Source organism: Taurulus bubalis (assembly GCF_910589615.1).
Source record: "Taurulus bubalis genome assembly, chromosome: 1".
In the NCBI taxonomy this organism is placed as follows: domain Eukaryota; kingdom Metazoa; phylum Chordata; class Actinopteri; order Perciformes; family Cottidae; genus Taurulus; species Taurulus bubalis.
The window spans coordinates 27,604,874-27,625,655 of record NC_136589.1 but is presented as its reverse complement, the minus strand read 5'-3'; the positions used below and the strand labels follow the sequence as shown (position 1 = coordinate 27,625,655).

Below are 20,782 nucleotides of genomic sequence, written 5' to 3'. Positions count from 1 at the left end.
ATTTTAGTTTCTGCCTGTAGGCTGGGAGAAGATGAACCAGACAATGATCAGAGTTCCAACGCTGCACGAGGGACTGAGCGATAGTCGTCCTTTATAGTATAGTGTGTGTGTGTGTGTGTGTGTATATATATATATATATAAAAATTAGTGTAGCAGAGGTCCAGTGGGTTTTTGCCCCTGGTGGTATGCTTAATGCGCTGTCTGTATTTTGCCAGTTATTTTTCCTGAGGTTTGCTCTATTAGTCCCCAAGAACAATGAGCAGGGAGTCTGTGTGTTTGTGCTCCAGGTGTTGTAGCACCTCACTAACCGGCCTGAGGTGGGTTGTAAACACTGACCAGAACAATATAGCTGAGAATGAATGTAAGACGAAAAGTGTTGCGAGGTAGCACAAAGGTATTGGGGGAGAATGCAACATTTATTGTGAGTGAACGCTAAACATGGCAGGTAAAGGTCATAAACTGTGTGGGTATGCCAAAGTCACAATTTGTCAGTTTCACCACGTTGCAGTAAACTATATGCATACTAGAATCCACGGCATGTGAGAGACAAAAGACAATATATCAACATGTTGGTGCTCTAAGTGCATTGACTGTATATAACACGTTGTGAGGTAACGATCATGTAAGGTAAAGGCTAACTGGGGGAAAAGTCATTTTCCGGATGACGAGCCACGACATGTGCTCAATCCCGCTGCTGTGATTGGCTGAGAGGCGCAAGTTTTATAATATAGGACAAAGGTTTCAGTGCAGTCTGTGTATGCGGTTTGTGCAGTATCGGCACTTCACAATGCTCTTCAATAAGGTACGTATCGTTAATATAGCTTCAATTCACCATAGCATGTTCATAGTTTTAGTCGATGAAAGATTTATTTTCCACCTGGGCTGCATTTGTATACGCATATACATTTGTTTTCGAGTAAATCTGCTGAAGGTTTCGCTAACTAGCTACGTCACAGCTGTCTGCTTTCCATAACACATCTTTAGACGCGTTGTCCTTGTGTTCACATTTACCAATCAGACACGTGAAGTAACTTCTCCTCTGCGTTACAATCAGCTAAACGTCAATCACAGAGCTACCTTGATAATATAACTAGCCAAATGCGTTGCAACAGCTAAAAGCTGAAATCAATCGCAATGCATTGCTGAAATTACGTAAAATGAAATAGCAGTAGTAGTTGTAGTAGTACTAGCAGTAGTAGTTGTAGTAGTACTAGCATTAGTAGTTGTAGCAGTAGTTGTAGTAGTACTAGCAGTAGTAGTTGTAGTAGTACTAGTAATAGCGGTAGTAGTTGTAGTAATAGTAGTAGTCGTAGTAATAGCAGTAGTAGTATGTGTAGTATTATCAGTTAGTTGAAACTCTTGAAAACCATGCAATCTCTACATTTTAGACATTCCTGATCACGTTTTTGCAGATCATTTATGATCCATATTGGCGAAACAAAACCCTTTGTTGTTTACAAACCCTTTTTGTTGATATAGATAGCAGCTGGTCTACAAAGATCCAGTCACTCTCCCCAAAATTATTTCAACTGCAAGTCGGTGTAAACCACCAGCAATTCTAAATGGTATCCTTTTACTTTGTCATAGTAATTAATATTGTTTTCTTCATATAAAAACACAATTCAAATAATAAGGAAAGAAAAGATTGTAATTGTATTGATTAAAGCAAATATTGTCATTAGTAGTTTTAATAATGTATTGTAAACTGCTTAGAGCTAGTGTAAACAGGTCATCATTTCCTCTCTAATATTAATCTTGTTGTAAAGTAATGTCCTTCAAACAACCGGATGTATTGAAATGTCTTCCCAAACCTACATTTTACGAGATTACATGTGAAGACATTATAGTCGCGTTATAATTTGCCTTCGCCCAATACTCTTTCTCCCTGAACAAAACCTGAACGCATCATAATGTAACTGTAATTTATTTTGAATAGTTTATGACAATAACAATAGTTATAGTAGTAGTTTAAAAATGTCTACTGTTGGTGTTCAAGAAAGACTAGTTGTTTACAAATTGTTGATTCTTTTTCAATGAATTGTCTTTTATTTTATGCAAAACAAAACCAGATGGTTAAAAGGTGACTTTAGTGATTTGGAAAATGCCTTCACATGAGAACAAAATGTTAAAGTAATCTCTGTGTTTTTAAAACATGGTATTTATTTATAATTTTACAATGTTTAGCTCTGTGAATGCAATTGTTATGCATCAGAGACGCAAACTGGGGCTCGCTAATGTTTTACTAACTTAACTTATTGCAGTAAAATCAGGTGTGTTGTTTAAATGTTTTGTTTGTTGCTGATTTCCCTCTCCATCCACAGGTTTTCAAAGCCAGTGTGCGATCTGGGATCCGGCTGCAGAAATACAGTTCTGCAGCTGGCGTCGAAGCATCTCACTCAGGCCAACCAGCAAACCTCGGCTTCTCTTTTGGTGAGTTGGATGGAGGAACCGTTACATAATTTTCAAAGGATACCATCACATTCTAGTCATACCTGCTTTAATACAATGCTCACTTGTCCATATGTACAATTAAATAATTATTGGTCGCTGTAATTGTTCCTCCTGTCTGTACTGGTTTTGCCCAACAGAGCTGACGGATGAGCAAAAGGAGTTCCAACAGCTAGCGAGGAAATTTGCACGTGAAGAGATCGTCCCTGCTGCAGCGGCTTATGACAGGAGTGGTGAAGTGAGTATATCGCGAAGATTAGGTGGCAGTTAGTGTATAGAGCATTATTAAATACAGCTTGACTTGATAAGTTTACTGACATAAAGGCTTTTAAATGTTATTGTACTATGCATTTTCTGTCTGCATCACTTAGTGACGTTGTGAGCACATGCCTCAATCTCCCCCAATAGGTCAGAAGCAAAGTTCAGTAATACGTGTTTTTTTATGTTGTTTATTTTTTGAATCTCTTATTTTTCTCTTATTAGAGTCTATGCAATGTTTTCTTACCTCGCAGCCTGTTGCTGTAATGATAATTTCTCCTTAAATTGGGTCTCAAAAAGTTTGAAAAAATCTTAAACATAATTTATACCTCATGTTGCAGTATCCTATGCCCATCATCAAGAAAGCATGGGAGCTTGGTCTGATGAACGGTCACATTCCACAGGAATATGGTATGCGTTAATACAGTTGTTTTTTTATGTCAGTGGAAATGGTTTATTTCATGCAAGTTGGCTGATGTCCTTTTAAAACCCTGTTATGTTTGTCTCTATGTTTTCAGGTGGAATGGGCTTGTCAATCTTTGATAACTGCCTCGTCACAGAAGAGTTGGCTTACGGCTGCACCGGAGTCCAGACTGCTATTGAGGCGAACTCTCTTGGAGTAAGTTGTCGTTTATAAGCGTTTCATTTGCATTTCAACGGTTTCTAAAAAGTTATTTTGCTTAAATCACAAAAAATGTCCACCAAATTCTTCTTTGAGATTTGGGAAACTGTAGTCTCCCCATTTCTTTCCAGTCAAACCTCAAACCTCATAATTTTCTATAATCAATATTTCCAGAGTGTGATCAGATCATTCATAACAATGATTAATAACAGTTGTTGTGGCTCAGTTAAAATAAATATATCTGTTTCTCCCACATAGCAAATGCCTGTTATTTTAGCTGGCTCTGACGCACAGAAGAGTAAATACCTGGGAAGGATGACCGAAGAGCCTCTGATGTGTGTAAGTATTATTGGACAGTGGTGAAAATGAACAATGTGCATATTTACTCAAGGAGGGACTTTACTTGAGAATTAAAGTCCCTTCTTGAGTAAATATGCTCATTGTTTCTTACTTTCTTCTCTGCTCATCTAATCATTTTAATTCTACCAAAGACTGCATTACAAGTTTAATGCTACCAAGAATAGTACTCTATGTTTGAATAGGCTTAATGTATCTTTTTTTTTTTTTTTTAATTTCAACCTTTATTTAACCAGGAAGTCCCATTGAGATTAAAACTCTCTTTTTCGAGGGAGAGCTTGCCAAGACAGGCAGCAGCATAAAAAAACACTTAGTTACAGACGGAAAACACAGAACAAGACAAGTTAAAAGAAACGAAAAGCTAAAAGACAGTGAAGTAACAGAGTCAATTTAAGAAACATTTACATTTTTGGGAACCTGCCTCTATTTCTTTCATTCTAGATTTAAAAGCAGTCAGTGGTATCAGTTCTGAGCTTTAAAACATTCTGCAACATATTCCATGATGAGGGGGCAGAGTACACAAAATCCCTAATATATATAATAATGTTTTACTTCCCCTGTATGTGTACCTGGTGTTTGAAATCAAGTTAATTGCATCACGACGTGTTGAATAGTAGAGCTGCAGTGACTCATGATATGAGTCAAAAACTATTTTGATAATCCTCTCAGTATTTGCTGGCGCCAGGCTCTCAAATGTAACTGTCTTTCTAGAATGAAAAGCAACAAGGATCCTTGTGAAAGCAGGAACATGAGCCATGACGTATCATAGTACTACTTTATTACTGTTAGCTGACGACACCAGCAAAAATAGTCAATAATGGGGTGTGGTGGGTTTTCGGCAGGCATACTGTGTGACGGAGCCTGGAGCGGGCTCTGATGTAGCCGGCCTCAAGACCCGGGCTGTAAAGATGGGCGATGAATATGTTGTTAACGGGCAGAAGATGTGGATCACCAATGGCGGGAAAGCCAACTGGTGTGTACTCCCCACCATTGTTCTTATTGTACACTAAGAATATATGCTCAGTCGGCACTTTATGTTTGTGATGCTGTTTTGATTCAACAAAAACAAGAACATCTGCCCGTTGCTCTGAAGCCTATCTGCACTTTTATAACTCTTTTATATTGCTAGGTACTTCCTCCTGGCCCGCACTAACCCAGATCCTAAATGTTCAACCGGCAAGGCTTTTACTGGCTTCATTGTGGACGCTGACACTCCAGGAATTCTAATAGGAAGAAAGGTGAGATGACGCTACATCACACACCAACTGGGTTTGTATTAAGACCAGTATTCTTCTTTGAGACTAGAGACATTGTAACAAATGTAGTTTTGTAAGCGATGTCACTTTGAAAAAAAATAGCATTATATATATATATATTTCAAATATTTGAGTATATTTTTATGGCTTCAATTGCAATCTCTTGGAGCTCTTTAAAGTAAATGGAAACTTGCTTTAGCATAGTGTTTATTTCATATCATATGCTGTATACATCATGATGAGATGGAATTAGACTATAACTGATAGGGAAACTGTGTGTGGGAATCTGCGTTCCAGTCAGGGTTGTCCAATAATGAACTCTGATGTGTGCACCACAAGATAACATGTGTTTGTGTTTGTGCTTGTAGGAGCTGAACATGGGTCAGAGGTGCTCTGATACCAGAGGCATCACCTTTGAGGATGTGAGGATACCGAAGGAAAACGTCTTGATTGGAGAGGGATCTGGCTTTAAGATTGCCATGGGTGCGTTTGACAACACCAGGCCACCAGTAAGTCTTCTATCTGTAACTGAATAGTAGACATTTGTAACACCATGTATTAATGTCTCTTGTGGCAAAAGAAGAAACAAAATGTTATCAAAAGTAACAGAATTAATTTGTGTTTATCAGAGTTTGTTTTCTAAATATTTTATTGGATCAAGAGTACAATATTTTATTTGGTCAGTATCAGGAAAATAACATTTGCAATATAAAAAACACTAATTTGGCCATGTATATCCTTAAAAGAGTCAGCATAATCAGCAGTTATTTTCTTGTTGCAATTTTTCTTACATTTCTATTATATAACTTATTTTATGAGTGCCTCGCCACAGCAGGGCCGTGGTAACTTTAGTCAACAGTGTCTTCTCGCAGCAGAAAGTGCAACCTTTGGATATGTATGGACATGCGGAAATGAGTTTGAACTGATCCACTTTGCTCCAATATTTTTCCATTAAAAATCTGTAAAATAAAAAAATCAATGTTACTTGACAACAGATTATTAACTTTATAGCTCACACAATTTAAGAGCATTTACATAAAATCTCCCAACATTGGATGCTCTCTTGTGGTAACCAAACATATTTGTGCTTTTTGACATTGCAAATGACAGAGCCATGATTAATTGTATTAGTCACTGATAATTTGTGTCTGTGATGTTACTAATGTATTTATTGCAATGCAGGTGGCAGCAGGAGCAACAGGCCTGGCACAGAGGGCCCTTGAAGAAGCTACCAACTATGCACTAGAGAGGAAGACCTTTGGCAAAGCTATTGCTGAGGTTTGTTGTTTATTTCTTTTGTCAGCAGAAACACACATGTTCCCTCGCAGCATATATGTATGCTGCCGTACCCCATTTTGAGTTTACTGAATTACAACATTGACTGTAGAATGCTGTTTTAAAAAAAAAAGGAAATTAATAGTGTCAATACTTTCATTACTGTAACTACCATGATAACTCAGCTGTACAGTGTTCATAGTGTCTCCTCCTGTTTCACAGCACCAGGCCGTGTCCTTCCTCCTGGCTGAGATGGTGATGAAGGTGGAGCTGGCCAGGATGGCGTACCAGCGCTCTGCCTGGGAAGTGGACCAGGGCCGCAAAAACACCTACTATGCTTCCATCGCCAAAGCATTCGCTGGAGACATCGCCAATCAGGTGGCTTCTGATGCTGTTCAGGTATTTGGAGGCAACGGCTTCAACAGCGAATACCCGGTGGAGAAGCTGATGAGAGACGCCAAGATCTACCAGGTGCGTGGTGATGTTGTGCATCTGATCTCAGTGAACAGAGATGTGGTCAAAACTTCATTTTCTTGATTTCTTTCCCTTTTCTTTAATATCCCTCGTAGATCTACGAGGGCACAGCTCAAATCCAAAGACTCATTATTTCCCGAGAGCACCTGGGAAGATACAAGAAATGAACTCTGCACACCTGACATGTCCTCATTCAAATGCACTGTTTTAACTTTTTTACATATATTACATGTGTTCCCGGAAATAGATCTGCTTACATAGTTGCAAAATATTGTTTGGTTCGAAATAGTAAAGAATATTCTATTTCTATGATTGTTTGCCTTAACAGCATTCAGACTTGCGATTTTCGATCTGATGCAGACCCTGAATTGGTCGATAGCGTTCTAATCAGAGAACATCAAGGAGACCTATCCTATTTTAAAAGTGCTTTCCCAATACAGCTCAGCTCAGAACGGTGGCCTTATTTAATGACTTGTTGAGTTGAGGATCACCACATTCAGGCAAAAGATCACATGACCGTGTTCGGTCAGGCTACACCATCTGTAGGTTGTAAATAATTGCTGCCAGGCACAAACACTGCCTTTGGTAGCAGTCTGGACATTAATCTGTTAAATTGTTTATATGACTGTTTTGTGTCTGTTTGAGGGCAAGTTGATGATGATAAATCAAGCAGAACCAATTAAATCCATATCTGTACAAAACTGTAAAAATGCATGTTGTCTGAAAATGTTTTCTGTTTTCTGATTTAGAAAATGTATTGATTGAGGATTTAGAAGATTTAAGATCCTTAACAACAGTTCTTTGATCTAGAGATAGTGAATTACATCTATTGTCTCCTGGTGGGATTATTACAAAAAATATGTAATGTTAATTCAACCATTCATATACCTTTACATCCATGTGTATATTCAAGGTATCAATAATAATTTGTTGTCTTATGCACAACGAAATCCAGTTGTAGCCCATTCCATTAAATTATGTATTATTTATAATTCCTTCAATTTGAAAACTGACAATCAATATTCGTTAAATATTATTTTAACTTTATTTCTTTGATTTGGCATATCAGGGAGGATACATTATTATAGTATAATTCAGTGACAATGAGACACATCATTACCACTAACCCTAAAATCCCCATTAAAACAAAAAAATCGAAACTACTGTTAAGCGAATAATTGACCAACAGTAGAGGGCAGCAATACGCCATGCCGCGTGTAGTCTGCAGAATCAAAAAAGAAGAAGAAGAAGAAGAAGAAGCCTGATCACACTCGAGAGCAGTAGAAAGAGGCACTGCAATTATATGTATATGTGTATGTGTACCGGCCCATGTAGGTATCAGAGGAAATTAAATAGTGGACAAACTAGCCAAACAAGCCCTAAAGTAAAGTACACATAGATATTAAGTTATCCAAAGCAGAGGGAAAGAGCATCATCAGGACAAATATCGTCAGAGTATGGCAGCAACAATGGGACCAGGAGACGAGGGGGAGACACCGACATTCAATTCAGAGTAAAGTGAACAGTGTAAGAAACAAAGAAACAGGGGAGGAAACAGGAGAGAAGAAGTGTCAATGGCAAGATTAAGAATTGGACACAGCAATCTACGCAGCACATTACACGTGATAGGGAAGCGTCCAACCGGGCGGTCCCTATGAACACTGCCAGAGAGTGTACAACATGTCATCACCACCTGTTAGACACAGCTCAGAAAGGAGGGGCTTGCTGGGAGAAATGGAAAGACAAAGGATGAAAGGAAGAGAGCTAAGTAGTAAACTAGAGTGGGGATCTAGTGAGCTGGGAAGAAGGTGCTTGACAAACTTTTTGCGAGCAACAGGACTGATGGGGAACGTTTAGTAGTTGGGAACCGGAAGATGGCAGTAATGCAACAAAAAGGATGCAAGTTGCCGTTAAACACCACAGAAGAAGAAGAAGCATGATCATGCGAACACTTTCAGAATGGTAACCGGTATCATGTTGTTATTGTTATAGTTAGTCAGTGTATTTTAAGATAACATTATAGCCGAAGTAGAGGGACATGTCCACTTGTCTTCATTCTATCCAACGATAGCGCCACAGCGGAGCGGTATTGTGTGAAAGCAGCTAATTGTAGTAAAGTCGCTGAAATGTAGCTTAGCATCAGTAGCATGTAGCTCGTTGATAATCAATCTCAATAGTGTTAGCTAGATCCATACTACAGGTTTACTCATGTCGGGGTTGACAGCTACATCAGGGGAGTTGCAATTGCGTCTCGTTCAAACAAGGTCAGTTGTAATTTGTGTTATGTTTACATATGTTATGTGTTTAATATCAGGGTACCCAAGTGAAAGATGTCATCATTAAGCCTGACGCTCCCAGCACACTGCAGCTGGACAAACATGCAGACTACATCGCTGCCTATGGCTCCAAAAAGGATGACTATGTGAGTAAAACAGTTTGGAGGGGGATACCCTTTTCTGTTGCAACAGGACAATGCTCCAGTGTTCAAAGCCAGGTTCATATTTACATGGTTTCCCCAGGTTTATGTGTATATGTACATTTTGTGGACAACCTGAAACCATTTCATTTTATATAGCCCAACATCACAAATACATGTTTGCCTTGGAGGGCTTTACAATCTGTACACATGACATCCCTGTCCCGGGACCTCACATCGGATCAGGAAAAACTCCCCTAATAAAGATAGTAAAAACCATTTCACAGGGAAAAAAAGGGGAAGAAACCTGAGGGAGACAGGAGGATCCCTCTCCCCGGATGGACAGAAGCAATAATAATTTATGCATATAAACCCTGTCTATGTTGTACACATGGGCCTTTATTGTGTTAATTATACAAAATTCAGGAATCTGCTATTTATGCAAAGTTCACAAACTTGTTTATCCTTTTAATGAATAAACAAGGAGAACCCCTGTTTCCATAGGCTGTACAGTAAACCGGTCCTGCGCTCCTGTTGATTTATGGCCTGTTTGTGTTTGTCCAGGAGTACACGCTGTCAGAGTACCTGAGGATGAGCGGCATCTACTGGGGGCTGACCGTGATGGACCTGATGGGGCAGCTGCCCCGGATGAACCGCCAGGAGATCATAGACTTTATCAAAGCCTGTCAGCACGAGTGTGGAGGCCTCAGCGCCAGCATCGGACACGACCCCCACCTGCTCTACACCCTCAGCGCCGTCCAGGTGACTCCATGAAATCTGACTGTTTGACGGACTTATTCTTGTTTTCTCAACAACATTTATGCTGCGAGAGGTTAAAATTGTTGCAGACTAGAAAGACGAGAATACTTTGCTGTGATTTGAGGTCCATGAGATGTCCTCCTCTCGAGGCTATAATAATTCACATAGGCAGATAATGTACTGAAGAAAGCAGAAATGTGTGTGTGTGTATATGTATGTATGTATGTATGTATGTATGTATGTATGTGTATATATATTAGGGTTGTCACGATACCAAAATTATGACTACGATACCTGCCATAAGTATCAAGATACTCGATACTTTCGATACGATACCAGAATACGATACAATACTGGTATATTTATCTTTAATAGTAATAAATAAAATGTCTGTATGGTTCCCTTTTTTTACCAGCTTGTTCCTGCACAGCTTTTTTTAATTCTAAAACAAATGGCATTAATATTAGTATTAGCCTATAGCAAGATATTAATGAAAACTACATGGTGCCATCATAGCATTGATTATACACTGCTATGTAGGCCTATTGTCCGTATCTGACCAGATGACTACATAGTTATTTCCATAAGTATGAGACATTGTAGAGTTACATCATTTTACAGATGTGTGTTTGAGATGAAAAAAACCTAATGCTATATGGGATGGGTACATTAAAGATGGACACATAATGAAAGGGTAATTTCTCCCCTTTATTGAAAAACAACAATGAAAAACATGCCACCACATACCTTTCACCAATACAATTACACTATACATTCACAGAACTGTGAATATTCACACTTATTGCAACTATTGCACTTGTTTATGCACTTATTACAACTATTTACTATTTAGTGAGTTTGATATTTTCACTTCATATTATATCTCAATTCATGCAAGTTATTTTTCCTTAACTAAAAATAATTAGCTCAAGATCCACCCTCATGTCTCCAGTTTGCATCAATTGTGCTTCATTTGGTACACTTTTGTGTGCATTCTGACCTCATGATCATATATGCTAGTCATCAAACTAGGCTGAGGCTACTCGTGTTAGGCTCTATATGGTGAGCTTGGGGGTTTTCGTGTTTATAATCACATTACCTGTCGTTCATTGAACTCTTTGAAAAGTGCAGGGTGTCTGCCTGAACGGTGCTTTGCCATGTTCAACATGTTACTCCCTTAGTCTGTGTGGCTTTAAAACACGTGTTGTTAGACGGTTGGCAAAAAGCTCCTGAACTCGACATGTCTCCCCCAATCTCTCTGAGTGCTGCTGTGTGAGTGTGGAGCAGCCCCGCCTCCTTAAGCGCCGTCTGCATGTGCTCAATGCATGCAGAGAGCATGAGAGAGAGCAAACGGCGCAGTTTTAAGGAAGCGCGCTATTTTGAGGAAGTATCGATACTAAAAATATGCAAAATCGTATAGTTTTTAACGTACGGGAACCGCGGTACCATCGGTATACCTTGCAACATAAAAATATATATATATACATGCACACAGAATGATGAAATGTGGTGCCCATTAATCAATTTATTTTATAAAAAGTGTTTAAGACTGTATATTTCAGCAGTCTCATTATTTCTGGTTTTTAAGATTGTTTCTCCTTAAGGGTCCTAAAGTGATATTTGTATTTAACTCCCAGCAAAACTTCTCAATTTGTCTGTTACCTTCCATTTTGTCTTCTCTAAGTTTTGACTTTTGGTTTAATTTTTTTGTTTTATTTTTTCCTCAGATCCTTTGCTTGTATGACAATGTGGATGCGCTTGATGTGGACAAAGTGGTGGAGTACATTAAAGGGCTGCAGCAGGAAGATGGCTCATTTGCAGGGGACAAATGGGGTGAGCACTCCTCAAATAGAAACAAAAAGGAGTGAATGAAAAGCACACAAGAAGTTTAGTACAGGTGATAAAATAATAGGCAATGCCAGCCACAAGTTGATTTCTTTTCAAATATATTTGAACAAATATACAATTTAAATAATTGTTGTCATTTTAGCTTGCAGCTGAAATCTCAGTAAAACATATAGATTATAGATTGCTTTAAATACTAGTATAATGTTGTGTTTTTACAAGGTTAAGGCTTTTTCGTTACAGGAGAAATAGACACAAGATTTTCTTTCTGTGCTGTCGCTACACTTGCATTACTGGTATGTATGTCATGTTCACTTTTTCTCAAGTATTTCCCTTTTTTTTCAACACTATCACACTTTGGAATCTGAAGATGACTCTCTGTCCTCTCCTTCCTTCTAGGGCAAGACGGACTCAATAAATGTTGACAAAGCTGTAGAGTTTGTCTTGTCCTGTATGAACTTTGACGGAGGTTTTGGCTGCAGACCTGGTTCAGAGTCTCATGCTGGTCAGGTGAGTCCACTTATGTACTCGTGTAGTGCAAGACGGTCATAGTGGGAGTTTCACTTTTCTTTCATCTCTCTTTTTTCGACAAAAGCAGCAACATCAGAAGATCTAACTTGAAGAACTTGCCTGTTAAATTGCTAGTCCCCATGTAAAAGTTATCAGACAAATTAAATATTATTCACACATCACAAATATGAGGCTGTAGGCTGGTCTTGTGACACAGAGTTTGAGTCTCAACACTAACATAATGAAATGTTCACCCTCTGAAAGGTGACTGGTATTGCGTTCACACTCCTCTTGGGCTTTGACATTTGTTAAAGTTTTTCTCAAATATAACCTTGAAGGTCTTTTCCCTCCTGTCTGTCAGATATACTGCTGCTCTGGCTTCCTGTCGCTCACAGGGCAGCTTCACCAGGTGAATGCTGACTTGCTGGGCTGGTGGCTCTGCGAGAGGCAGCTGCCGTCCGGAGGCCTCAATGGACGACCGGAGAAGGTTTGCTCTCTCCAGATGCTTCACAGGGAAATCAAATGCCTCCTTGTCATTTTTAAACTTTTAGCGAATCGGATTTGATTGATTCTTAAAGTAGCTCTGCTAATTCTTATTTCCTCGCTGTCTGGAATTTATTTAGAAAGTTGTGGGTTCCCCAAACTACAAGTTTCTTCACATTGGAAGAGTTAAAACTGCAACATATCTAGTCTAAAAGTATTTAAAGTATAAAGTCTAAATTAGTAAAAAGGTATTTCAGCTAACACTTAAATCAGATTAAGTTCCAATACTGACAGAGCTCTGGCTTTCTTTGTCTCGTTCAGCTTCCAGATGTTTGCTACTCGTGGTGGGTTTTAGCATCGCTGAAAATCATTGGTCGGATCCACTGGATCGACAAGGCCAAGCTGCGATCGTTTATTCTAGCTTGTCAAGATGAGGAGACCGGAGGTTTCGCCGACAGACCAGGAGACATGGTGAGCTGTCAAACATGACTAACTCCTGCATCCTACAATGGAAGCTGGAAACGTATTAGACCTGTCTTCATAAAATCCTGTTTCTTTCATCTTATGCGTGTCTGCACCTCCATGATCCCATCCTTTTGTCTCTCGGTCTCGTATATATATTTTTCAACCAGTGAAAAGGTATGAGATCAAAGTTATCTTGCATTAGATTCACATGGAATTGATTAAGTACTAGGAGCTTAGATCAAATTAAATTCTACTTTATTGCCCATGAAGTGCAGGTACTGAGACAACGAAAGGTAGTTTAGCATCAAGCCACAGTAAAGTATATAGTATTGTACAGAATAAATAGTGTAAAATAAACAAAGGGGTTATGAATACACTAGATGCAGTATTAACAGTGTGTAATTAATACACAATATGTATAAGATATATTCAGTATGAACTTAGTAAGCGGTGGAGGTTTAAGTATAAAATACAATGTTTTGTGCTTAGTGTAATTACAAATAACAGTCGACTATTCATTGCAGAATAAACAGCTGGAGGTATGATATGAATACAGAGTAACACTAAAAAAAAAAAATTCTCTATAGGTCAGAATATGATCAGTACTGTCCATATGGTTTTTAAAACTGTGGAAAATACTGTACATGAACTGTATATTGATTCGATAGTTATTTTTGTTCTTATAATAAAATTAAAACTTGATCAGCTGAAAACGCAAGAAAAAATAGATCACATTACCTGGATTTTATGAATCATGCAAAAACATTGTTGTTCAATTTCACTGTAGCTACTTTTATATAAACTCCACCACGGTGAGTACAAGGTGTCGATGCTGCTTTAAAGCTTGATAAGACACCAGTTCACTCTATGATGCGCATCCTCATACTTTTGCATTGTTTAAAACTGTGCAATACTATTATGTTACAGTGTGTCATTACAAGCCCAGATAATGGAGGAGGACATGCAACTCCTTTCTGTATTTGTATCTCTGATTCTTATTGAGGCTCCTACCTTCTTGCAGGTGGATCCTTTCCACACTCTGTTCGGAATTGCAGGGCTCTCCCTCCTCGGAGACGAACAGATCAAGCCAGTTAATCCGGTCCTCTGCATGCCTGAGGATGTCCTTCAGAGGCGTGACCTGCAGCCTGACCTCCTCAGCTAGCTCTCTGTCATCATCATCCCCCACACACATACACACACACAATCACAGCTGCCCTGCTGAACAACCCCACTCCCACGGTTGGATGTCGGGAGCAGAGAGAGGGGCACCACACATCTTGGTGTTCGCTGAAGTCTACAGATGCATTTTAGATGCAGGATTTGCTCTCTGCTCACTAAGGACAAAAAGAGTTGTGCGCACTTCTGAGTCTGTCTTCCCTCAACCACTCATTGTGTTATCAAGTCACTTTTGTCGTTTTTACTGCGAGAGAACGGTTTGGAAAAGAGATGTTTTGAAGTTTGACCATCTTTGCAAAACCCTGAAATTCATCGTACAACCTTACTTAGCTTTTTGACTTGCACACATGGTTTTCATGTGCGTGAATGATAAATAAATATTCAATCTGATTGTGAACAGATTGTGAATTGAAATAGACAAGCATTGGCATGTTTGCTCTCCGATTCCAATGTGTTGACACTTGCCTGGTTTGAAGACACCAAATCTTTGTTTTATTTTTGATTTGTTGGCAGGTTTTGCCTTTTTCATGCATCCACTGTTTCAAATAAAAGTGAGCATGTGAAGGGCAAAACCTTTCTCATCCTGTTTAAACTAGAGCATTCATATGACCACTGGGCTAATGGGTTAGAACTGGAGATGCAACACGTGACTTGTTGCAAACAAAATCAAATGTTTTTGGCAGGAATTGAATTTAAGGGGCCGTGTTTTTGTTTGTGAGACCCTGAGGTAAAACACGTTGCAGCGTCGTCTCTTGCCAAGTATATTTAACATCTTATCCACAGTCACAGCTACACTATTTACTCAGTTATGAAGCTGTGGGCAAAGGGTTTAGGTTTCCCCCCAAACTAAGTGTAAAAAATCCTGAAATATTTCCAGTCTTACGTTTTGAATCTCACACGTTTTTTTTCTTCTTTCAGGAATAAGTGATCTTCATAATGCTGCACTCTTGTCTTACTAAATGCAAACATTGTCGTTGGATAAATGTTCATGACAATTTAATAGAAGGTAAATAAATCACATGTTGAATCTATTAGTTCTCAGGTTGTCCCTAATTTAAGTGATGGGTAACTGAAAAATGTCTTGATTGTAATTTAAACAAAAGCTTATAATGTGATTTTAGGAATAAAGCACGGCTCTAAAGGAACTGTCCTGCTTAAAGATGATTAAAATCAAACTACTCGGGGGCAGTTATCCAAAAAGCTGCTTACTGTTGGCAACTTTGTGTGTATATTAATGGAACGTATTTTTTATCTTGACTGGCAATAAATGTCTGAAAAATAGATATTGTTTTGACACAATTAGAGAGTACTTGGACTAATGTGAGATTAGTTTAATCTTATAATTACTTTATGTACTGCTGGGAACCTTAATCTCAAATAATGCATCATGATTTATTGGTTGATTATTATTTTGTCAAAATAATCGGAATCTGCAATGTAACTAATGTTGCAAAATAAGTACAATATTGTCCTCCAAAATGAAGTGGAATAGCGTGAAATCGTACCTCAGAATTGTATATGTACAGAACTTGATTAACACTTCCTGGTTTCATTCCATCCTTTAATTTTTAAGTGCAAAAATAAGAATAAATATTACAGGAAATTAATGTAATGTGCTGAATTAAAATGTATGTGTGACAGATAAATGAGAAATCTCAGAAAACAATGTGCTGAACAAACAGCTGATCTGTAGTTTTAAAGAGAAGAAGTATTACAATTGAACATACTGACATGACATTAAATGTCAGATGTTCTTTTACTGTTTTATGTCAACAAAAGAACCTTTAGGAGTCTTTGTTTGAGATAAATACAGACAGTGAGGCCTCAGGCCTGAGGCTGAGAGCCCTGCACCTCAAGAGCGCCATCTACTGGCAGGGAAGGAAACTACCATTTATCAGACACAAAACACACAGAGGGTACTTTTATTGTGAAGGCCTTAATCAATTTGTAATAAATACAAGCATCTTAAGGGTCGGTGTAAGTTCTGATCGTGTGTGAGAGTGAGAGGGAGGGAGAGTGAGGGAGATTGGTGTAGTGGAACGTTTAAATGTAAAATGATTATTTTTGCAAAGTCCATTTCCATTCCACCTTTGTGTCTGGTTGAGTAGATGGCAGCCTAATCTTTCAAATTACATTTATTTTGATGCCCACCATGTATTATTTTCTCATCAATGATATCTGTGAGAAAATGCCCAGATTATGGGTCGTTTGTGATGTGACTCAAGCAAAAAATGTAATCAATACAGAGATGCAAATGGCAAAGATCTATGGTGTAACTGTGATACACTTTTACATTTCCTCATGCATTTTACATCCTACATCACATCCACATAGAGGCTGTAGTAAAAATGGTGGCACTCCAGAAATGCCACAGCTGATACTGTATGATAAATTATGTTTCATTGCCGTGGCAGATTGTAATAATGGAGTGTAAAGGTTGATGCACGCCTGAGAAATTAGAGGCAGATAATTCTCTCTTACATGATTTCTTCCTTGTAGTTTGGATAATGACTTCTTCTGTAATGTGCAGCCTGATAAGAAAGTGACACTTCACCTGGAACAATTTCTAACAATGACTTTCATATAATAATGAATGAATACAAAATGTGAGTCCTGTGATCAAGCGATAACAGTAATTATGTGGAACATTATCTCCGTGCACTAATTACTGGGGGGGGCATATACACTTTTGAATGGAGTTGTGGGTAGTAAGGATGCAGGTTGGCGGTGGTAGTCAGATGGCTCATGCCACTCATTCCTGGCACTCCTTCTGTCCCTGCTAGATGCATGTTTCACCAAGTGATATTCTCAGTGCAGCTCAGAATTGCATTAAACTATTTAATAAAACTGTCAGCCTTGTGAGTTTTCTATTTATTTGTGTATTTTGTATAGGCTATGGGGAAGCAGTAATCTGTGCCGCCCTGGTGTCTGGGCAGAGACAAACATGCTGGTTGTTAGGCAACTGAGAAACCCCACCGGCTCTCATTAGTGAAGAAGAGAGAGATGAAGAGAAAGACAGAAGGTGGGAGAGAAGAAAAAAAAGAAAAGTGGGAATGAGAGATAGAGGCAGAGAGTTATAAAACTACAGTGTGTGAGAGAGAGAGAGAGAGAGAGAGAGAGAGAGAGAGAGAGAGAGGAAGAGAGAGAGAGAAAGACAGATGGGTTGATCACAGCCTTCCCCCCTCAGTCTTGTTTGTTGGTCAGGAAAGGCGCAACCCATTTCCCCTCCCTCTCCTCTTCTCAGTCTTGTCATCCTCTTGTTATCTCAGCACAAAATGCTGAGGATTAGTCCAGGCCACAGGGGCTGAGCCAAATGCTGCCGAACCACAGGCACAGCAGACAATCACTTAATAAATGTTTAATTAAACCGCTGCAGCGTTGCGTCTGAATGTCAATGACTCACAAGTTTGGTGGGAAATGGAAATGCTTTAAAATGTCTCCACAAGAGATTCATGGTCAACTTTTCACCCAGTCTGTGGTTATTATCAGGGACTGACATGTTGTACTTATTGTCCTTCAACAGCTCTGGCGAGGTCTGATTTTATAGCTCAACACTCTGGCATGGACGGAAGACTTTTGTTTGGAGAAAGTTTGTTTCCACTGAATTCCTAATCTACCTCATGTCATGTCCCGGTGGAGTTTTTCACCCACTAAATTACAACAGTTTCTGTTAGACAACTGCTCTGTTGGTGTGGTGGCTTTGGTCAAAGTGCTGCTGTCCTATGACACATCTGTCACACATCCACGACAATGCTTTGGGAGAAGTGGAAAGATGTAAGCTGATGTCTAAGAATCCAACCAACTTTACTAAACTAAAGTTCAGCAGCGGTCTAGCTGATGAAAACATCTATACTGCCCTCACAACACACTGATCACTGAGCTCTGCCAAGGCCACACAGACCTTCTGTCTGTTAGAGAATCCATCGTCAGAAATACCGATGCATGCCAAGGATGACGATTATTTTATTTTGCAGTTTACTTCACAGCTTACTTTCAGGGAATAGTTCAACATTTTGGGAAATACGCTTGTTCCTTTTGTTGTAGATGGTCAGATGAGAAGAACACCACTCTCATGTCTGTTAGATATGAAGCTATAGCTCAGCGTAGCAGACTGGAAACAGCGAGCCTGGCTCTGTTCAAAGGAAACTAAACCGGCCTGCCAGCGCCCACAAGCACGCTGATGAATTAAGTCTGGTTGTGAACGTTAACTTGCTCGGCAACTAACTTCCAGGAGATTAAAACTCCCGTTAAAACCACAATGTTTTGTTTTTACACTGTTTTTCTATTCGGATCAAGCAAAAACTAAATATCTTGCTAAGTTTTCTATGCTTTCAGACACAGTTAAGTCAAATCAAGCTAGCTGTTTCTGTCTGCGCTAATATAAGCTGAACTAAGCTGTTCCTTTTTTATTCATTAATACGTAGCCGTGTTTTGGTCCACCATATGTTCAATGTATGTCCAATATTCACCCTCTTTTAGCTGTTTTTGGTCTCTAAGCAGCTCCTGGAGTGGCAGCTTTCACAATGTCTTTACAATGTATGTTATTAAACAATTAGTGATTATATATAGATGCTTAAAAAACATTATTTCCCCCTCAAAAGATTACTCTCTTGAAAACACTGTGATACTCTTTTAAAAAATAGACTGTCACGTTTTCCATCATGAATTAGGAATCGAGAGAGAAGCATTGTTTTACTGCTGCTGGAAATCTTAACTGGGCTGTCAAGAGCTTGAAATGAATGCTATGCACTCTCGACGTATGCACACTATTTATGGATCCACTGTCAGTGTTCAGGGCACAGAGTTATATTTTGTTCTTTTATCATCCATGGTTTTTCCAGGTAAACTCACCTGAGCTCCCTCCAGCAACAACCAGCCTGGTGAACGCTGAGCAGCTCCTCCTACGCGGTTTGGGGTCAGCCGATTTGCTCAAGGGCAGCACACAGTTTGAGGTTTTATCTTTTGCAGAATATATATATAAGATGTATTTTCTTCATGCGGAAATGTTTTGAAAAGTTCATTCTCGACCTTGGCAGCTGACAAAACAGTCAACCTCAAGGGGCTTTTAGTAGCTGTTGTGGAGCTTTGGGTCAGCTCAGCTGTCAAATCATTGTTGTTGCACTTCAAGGACTTCTTGTCCATGTCGGCTTGAAAGTTACTCATGAGATCACGTCTGCATTTTCACGGCCACTGGGACGAGTGTCACTGCTACCAAATGGAGGAGGAAGTGTTTTGTTAACTCCACATTTGGCCTACGTATGTATTTTTTTAAACAGTGTCGTGAGGATCTTTTTTGTTGGCGGGCTTTAACCAATCTGTATCTACATTGACATCTGTCAATGTAGATACAGATTGGTCGTTTGCAATGTCACATGATCAGAGATCAATGCCGATGTCCTGATTGCATTTTTTTACTGTATATTGACGGATTATGGTTGTCAGTAAAACTTAATTTCACACTGTGATGGTTAACGTTAAACTGTGTAATTAATCACATGCTTGCCTCTGATTTAGTGGAGTAAAAAGTAGAAATGGAAGTACCTTAATAATTGTACTGGTATACTATACACTCACCTAAAGGATTATTAGGAACACCATACTAATACTGTGTTTGACCCCTTCGCCTTCAGAACTGCCTTAATTCTACGTGGCATTGATTCAACAAGGTGCTGAAAGCATTCTTTAGAAATGTTGGCCCATATTGATAGGATAGCATCTTGCAGTTGATGGAGATTTGTGGGATGCACATCCAGGGCAGGAAGCTCCCGTTCCACCACGTCCCAAAGATGCTCTATTGGGTTGAGATCTGGTGACTGTGGGGGCCATTTTAGTACAGTGAACTCATTGCCATGTTCAAGAAACCAATTAGGAATGATTGGAGCTTTGTGACATGGTGCATTATCCTGCTGGAAGTAGCCATCAGAGGATGGATGCATGGTGGCCATAAAGGGATGGACATGGTCAGAAACAATGCTCAGATAGGCCGTGGCATTTAAACGATGCCCAATTGGCACTAAGGGGCCTAAAGTGTGCCAAGAAAACATCCCCCACACCATTACACCACCACCACCAGCCTGCACAGTGGTAACAAGGCATGATGGATCCATGTTCTCATTCTGTTTACGCCAAATTCTGACTCTACCATCTGAATGTCTCAACAGAAATCGAGACTCATCAGACCAGGCAACATTTTTCCAGTCTTCAACTGTCCAATTTTGGTGAGCTCTTGCAAATTGTAGCCTCTTGTTCCTGTTTGTAGTGGAGATGAGTGATACCCGGTGGAGTCTTCTGCTGTTGTAGCCCATCCGCCTCAAGGTTGTGCGTGTTGTGGCTTCACAAATGCTTTGCTGCATACCTCGGTTGTAACGAGTGGTTATTTCAGTCAAAGTTGCTCTTCTATCAGCTTGAATCAGTCGGCCCATTCTCCTCTGACCTCTA

General features: G+C 39.3%; 2 protein-coding genes across 2 annotated transcripts; both read left to right on the top strand.

Moving 5' to 3' along the window:
* The first annotated feature begins 750 nt into the window (after positions 1–750).
* On the top strand, positions 751–7,466 carry acadm (acyl-CoA dehydrogenase medium chain). The gene is made up of 12 exons (XM_079216803.1): positions 751–802; positions 2,322–2,430; positions 2,589–2,686; positions 3,048–3,117; positions 3,225–3,325; positions 3,587–3,667; positions 4,528–4,658; positions 4,815–4,923; positions 5,310–5,450; positions 6,124–6,219; positions 6,439–6,687; positions 6,786–7,466. The coding sequence occupies exons 1-12, from the start codon at positions 758–760 to the stop codon at positions 6,855–6,857; spliced, it is 1,302 nt and encodes a 433-aa protein (XP_079072929.1). The 5' UTR covers positions 751–757; the 3' UTR covers positions 6,858–7,466.
* A 1,163-nt stretch (positions 7,467–8,629) lies between these two features.
* Positions 8,630–15,600, top strand: rabggtb (Rab geranylgeranyltransferase subunit beta). The gene is made up of 9 exons (XM_079223305.1): positions 8,630–8,652; positions 9,005–9,112; positions 9,671–9,868; positions 11,593–11,698; positions 11,954–12,006; positions 12,110–12,220; positions 12,582–12,707; positions 13,025–13,174; positions 14,190–15,600. Exons 1-9 carry the CDS (start codon positions 8,650–8,652, stop codon positions 14,328–14,330), a joined length of 996 nt encoding a protein of 331 aa, XP_079079431.1. The 5' UTR covers positions 8,630–8,649; the 3' UTR covers positions 14,331–15,600.
* Positions 15,601–20,782: the final 5,182 nt, after the last annotated feature.

Coding starts and splice junctions, on each gene's coding strand:
- rabggtb (XM_079223305.1), top strand. Junction 11,699..11,953: donor ATTTGCAGGGGACAAATGGG/GTGAGCACTCCT, acceptor TTTTCGTTACAG/GAGAAATAGACACAAGATTT. Junction 12,007..12,109: donor TCGCTACACTTGCATTACTG/GTATGTATGTCA, acceptor CCTTCCTTCTAG/GGCAAGACGGACTCAATAAA.
- acadm (XM_079216803.1), top strand. CDS start 758: ATGCGGTTTGTGCAGTATCGGCACTTCACAATGCTCTTCAATAAG. Junction 803..2,321: donor TCACAATGCTCTTCAATAAG/GTACGTATCGTT, acceptor CTCCATCCACAG/GTTTTCAAAGCCAGTGTGCG. Junction 6,688..6,785: donor GAGACGCCAAGATCTACCAG/GTGCGTGGTGAT, acceptor TATCCCTCGTAG/ATCTACGAGGGCACAGCTCA.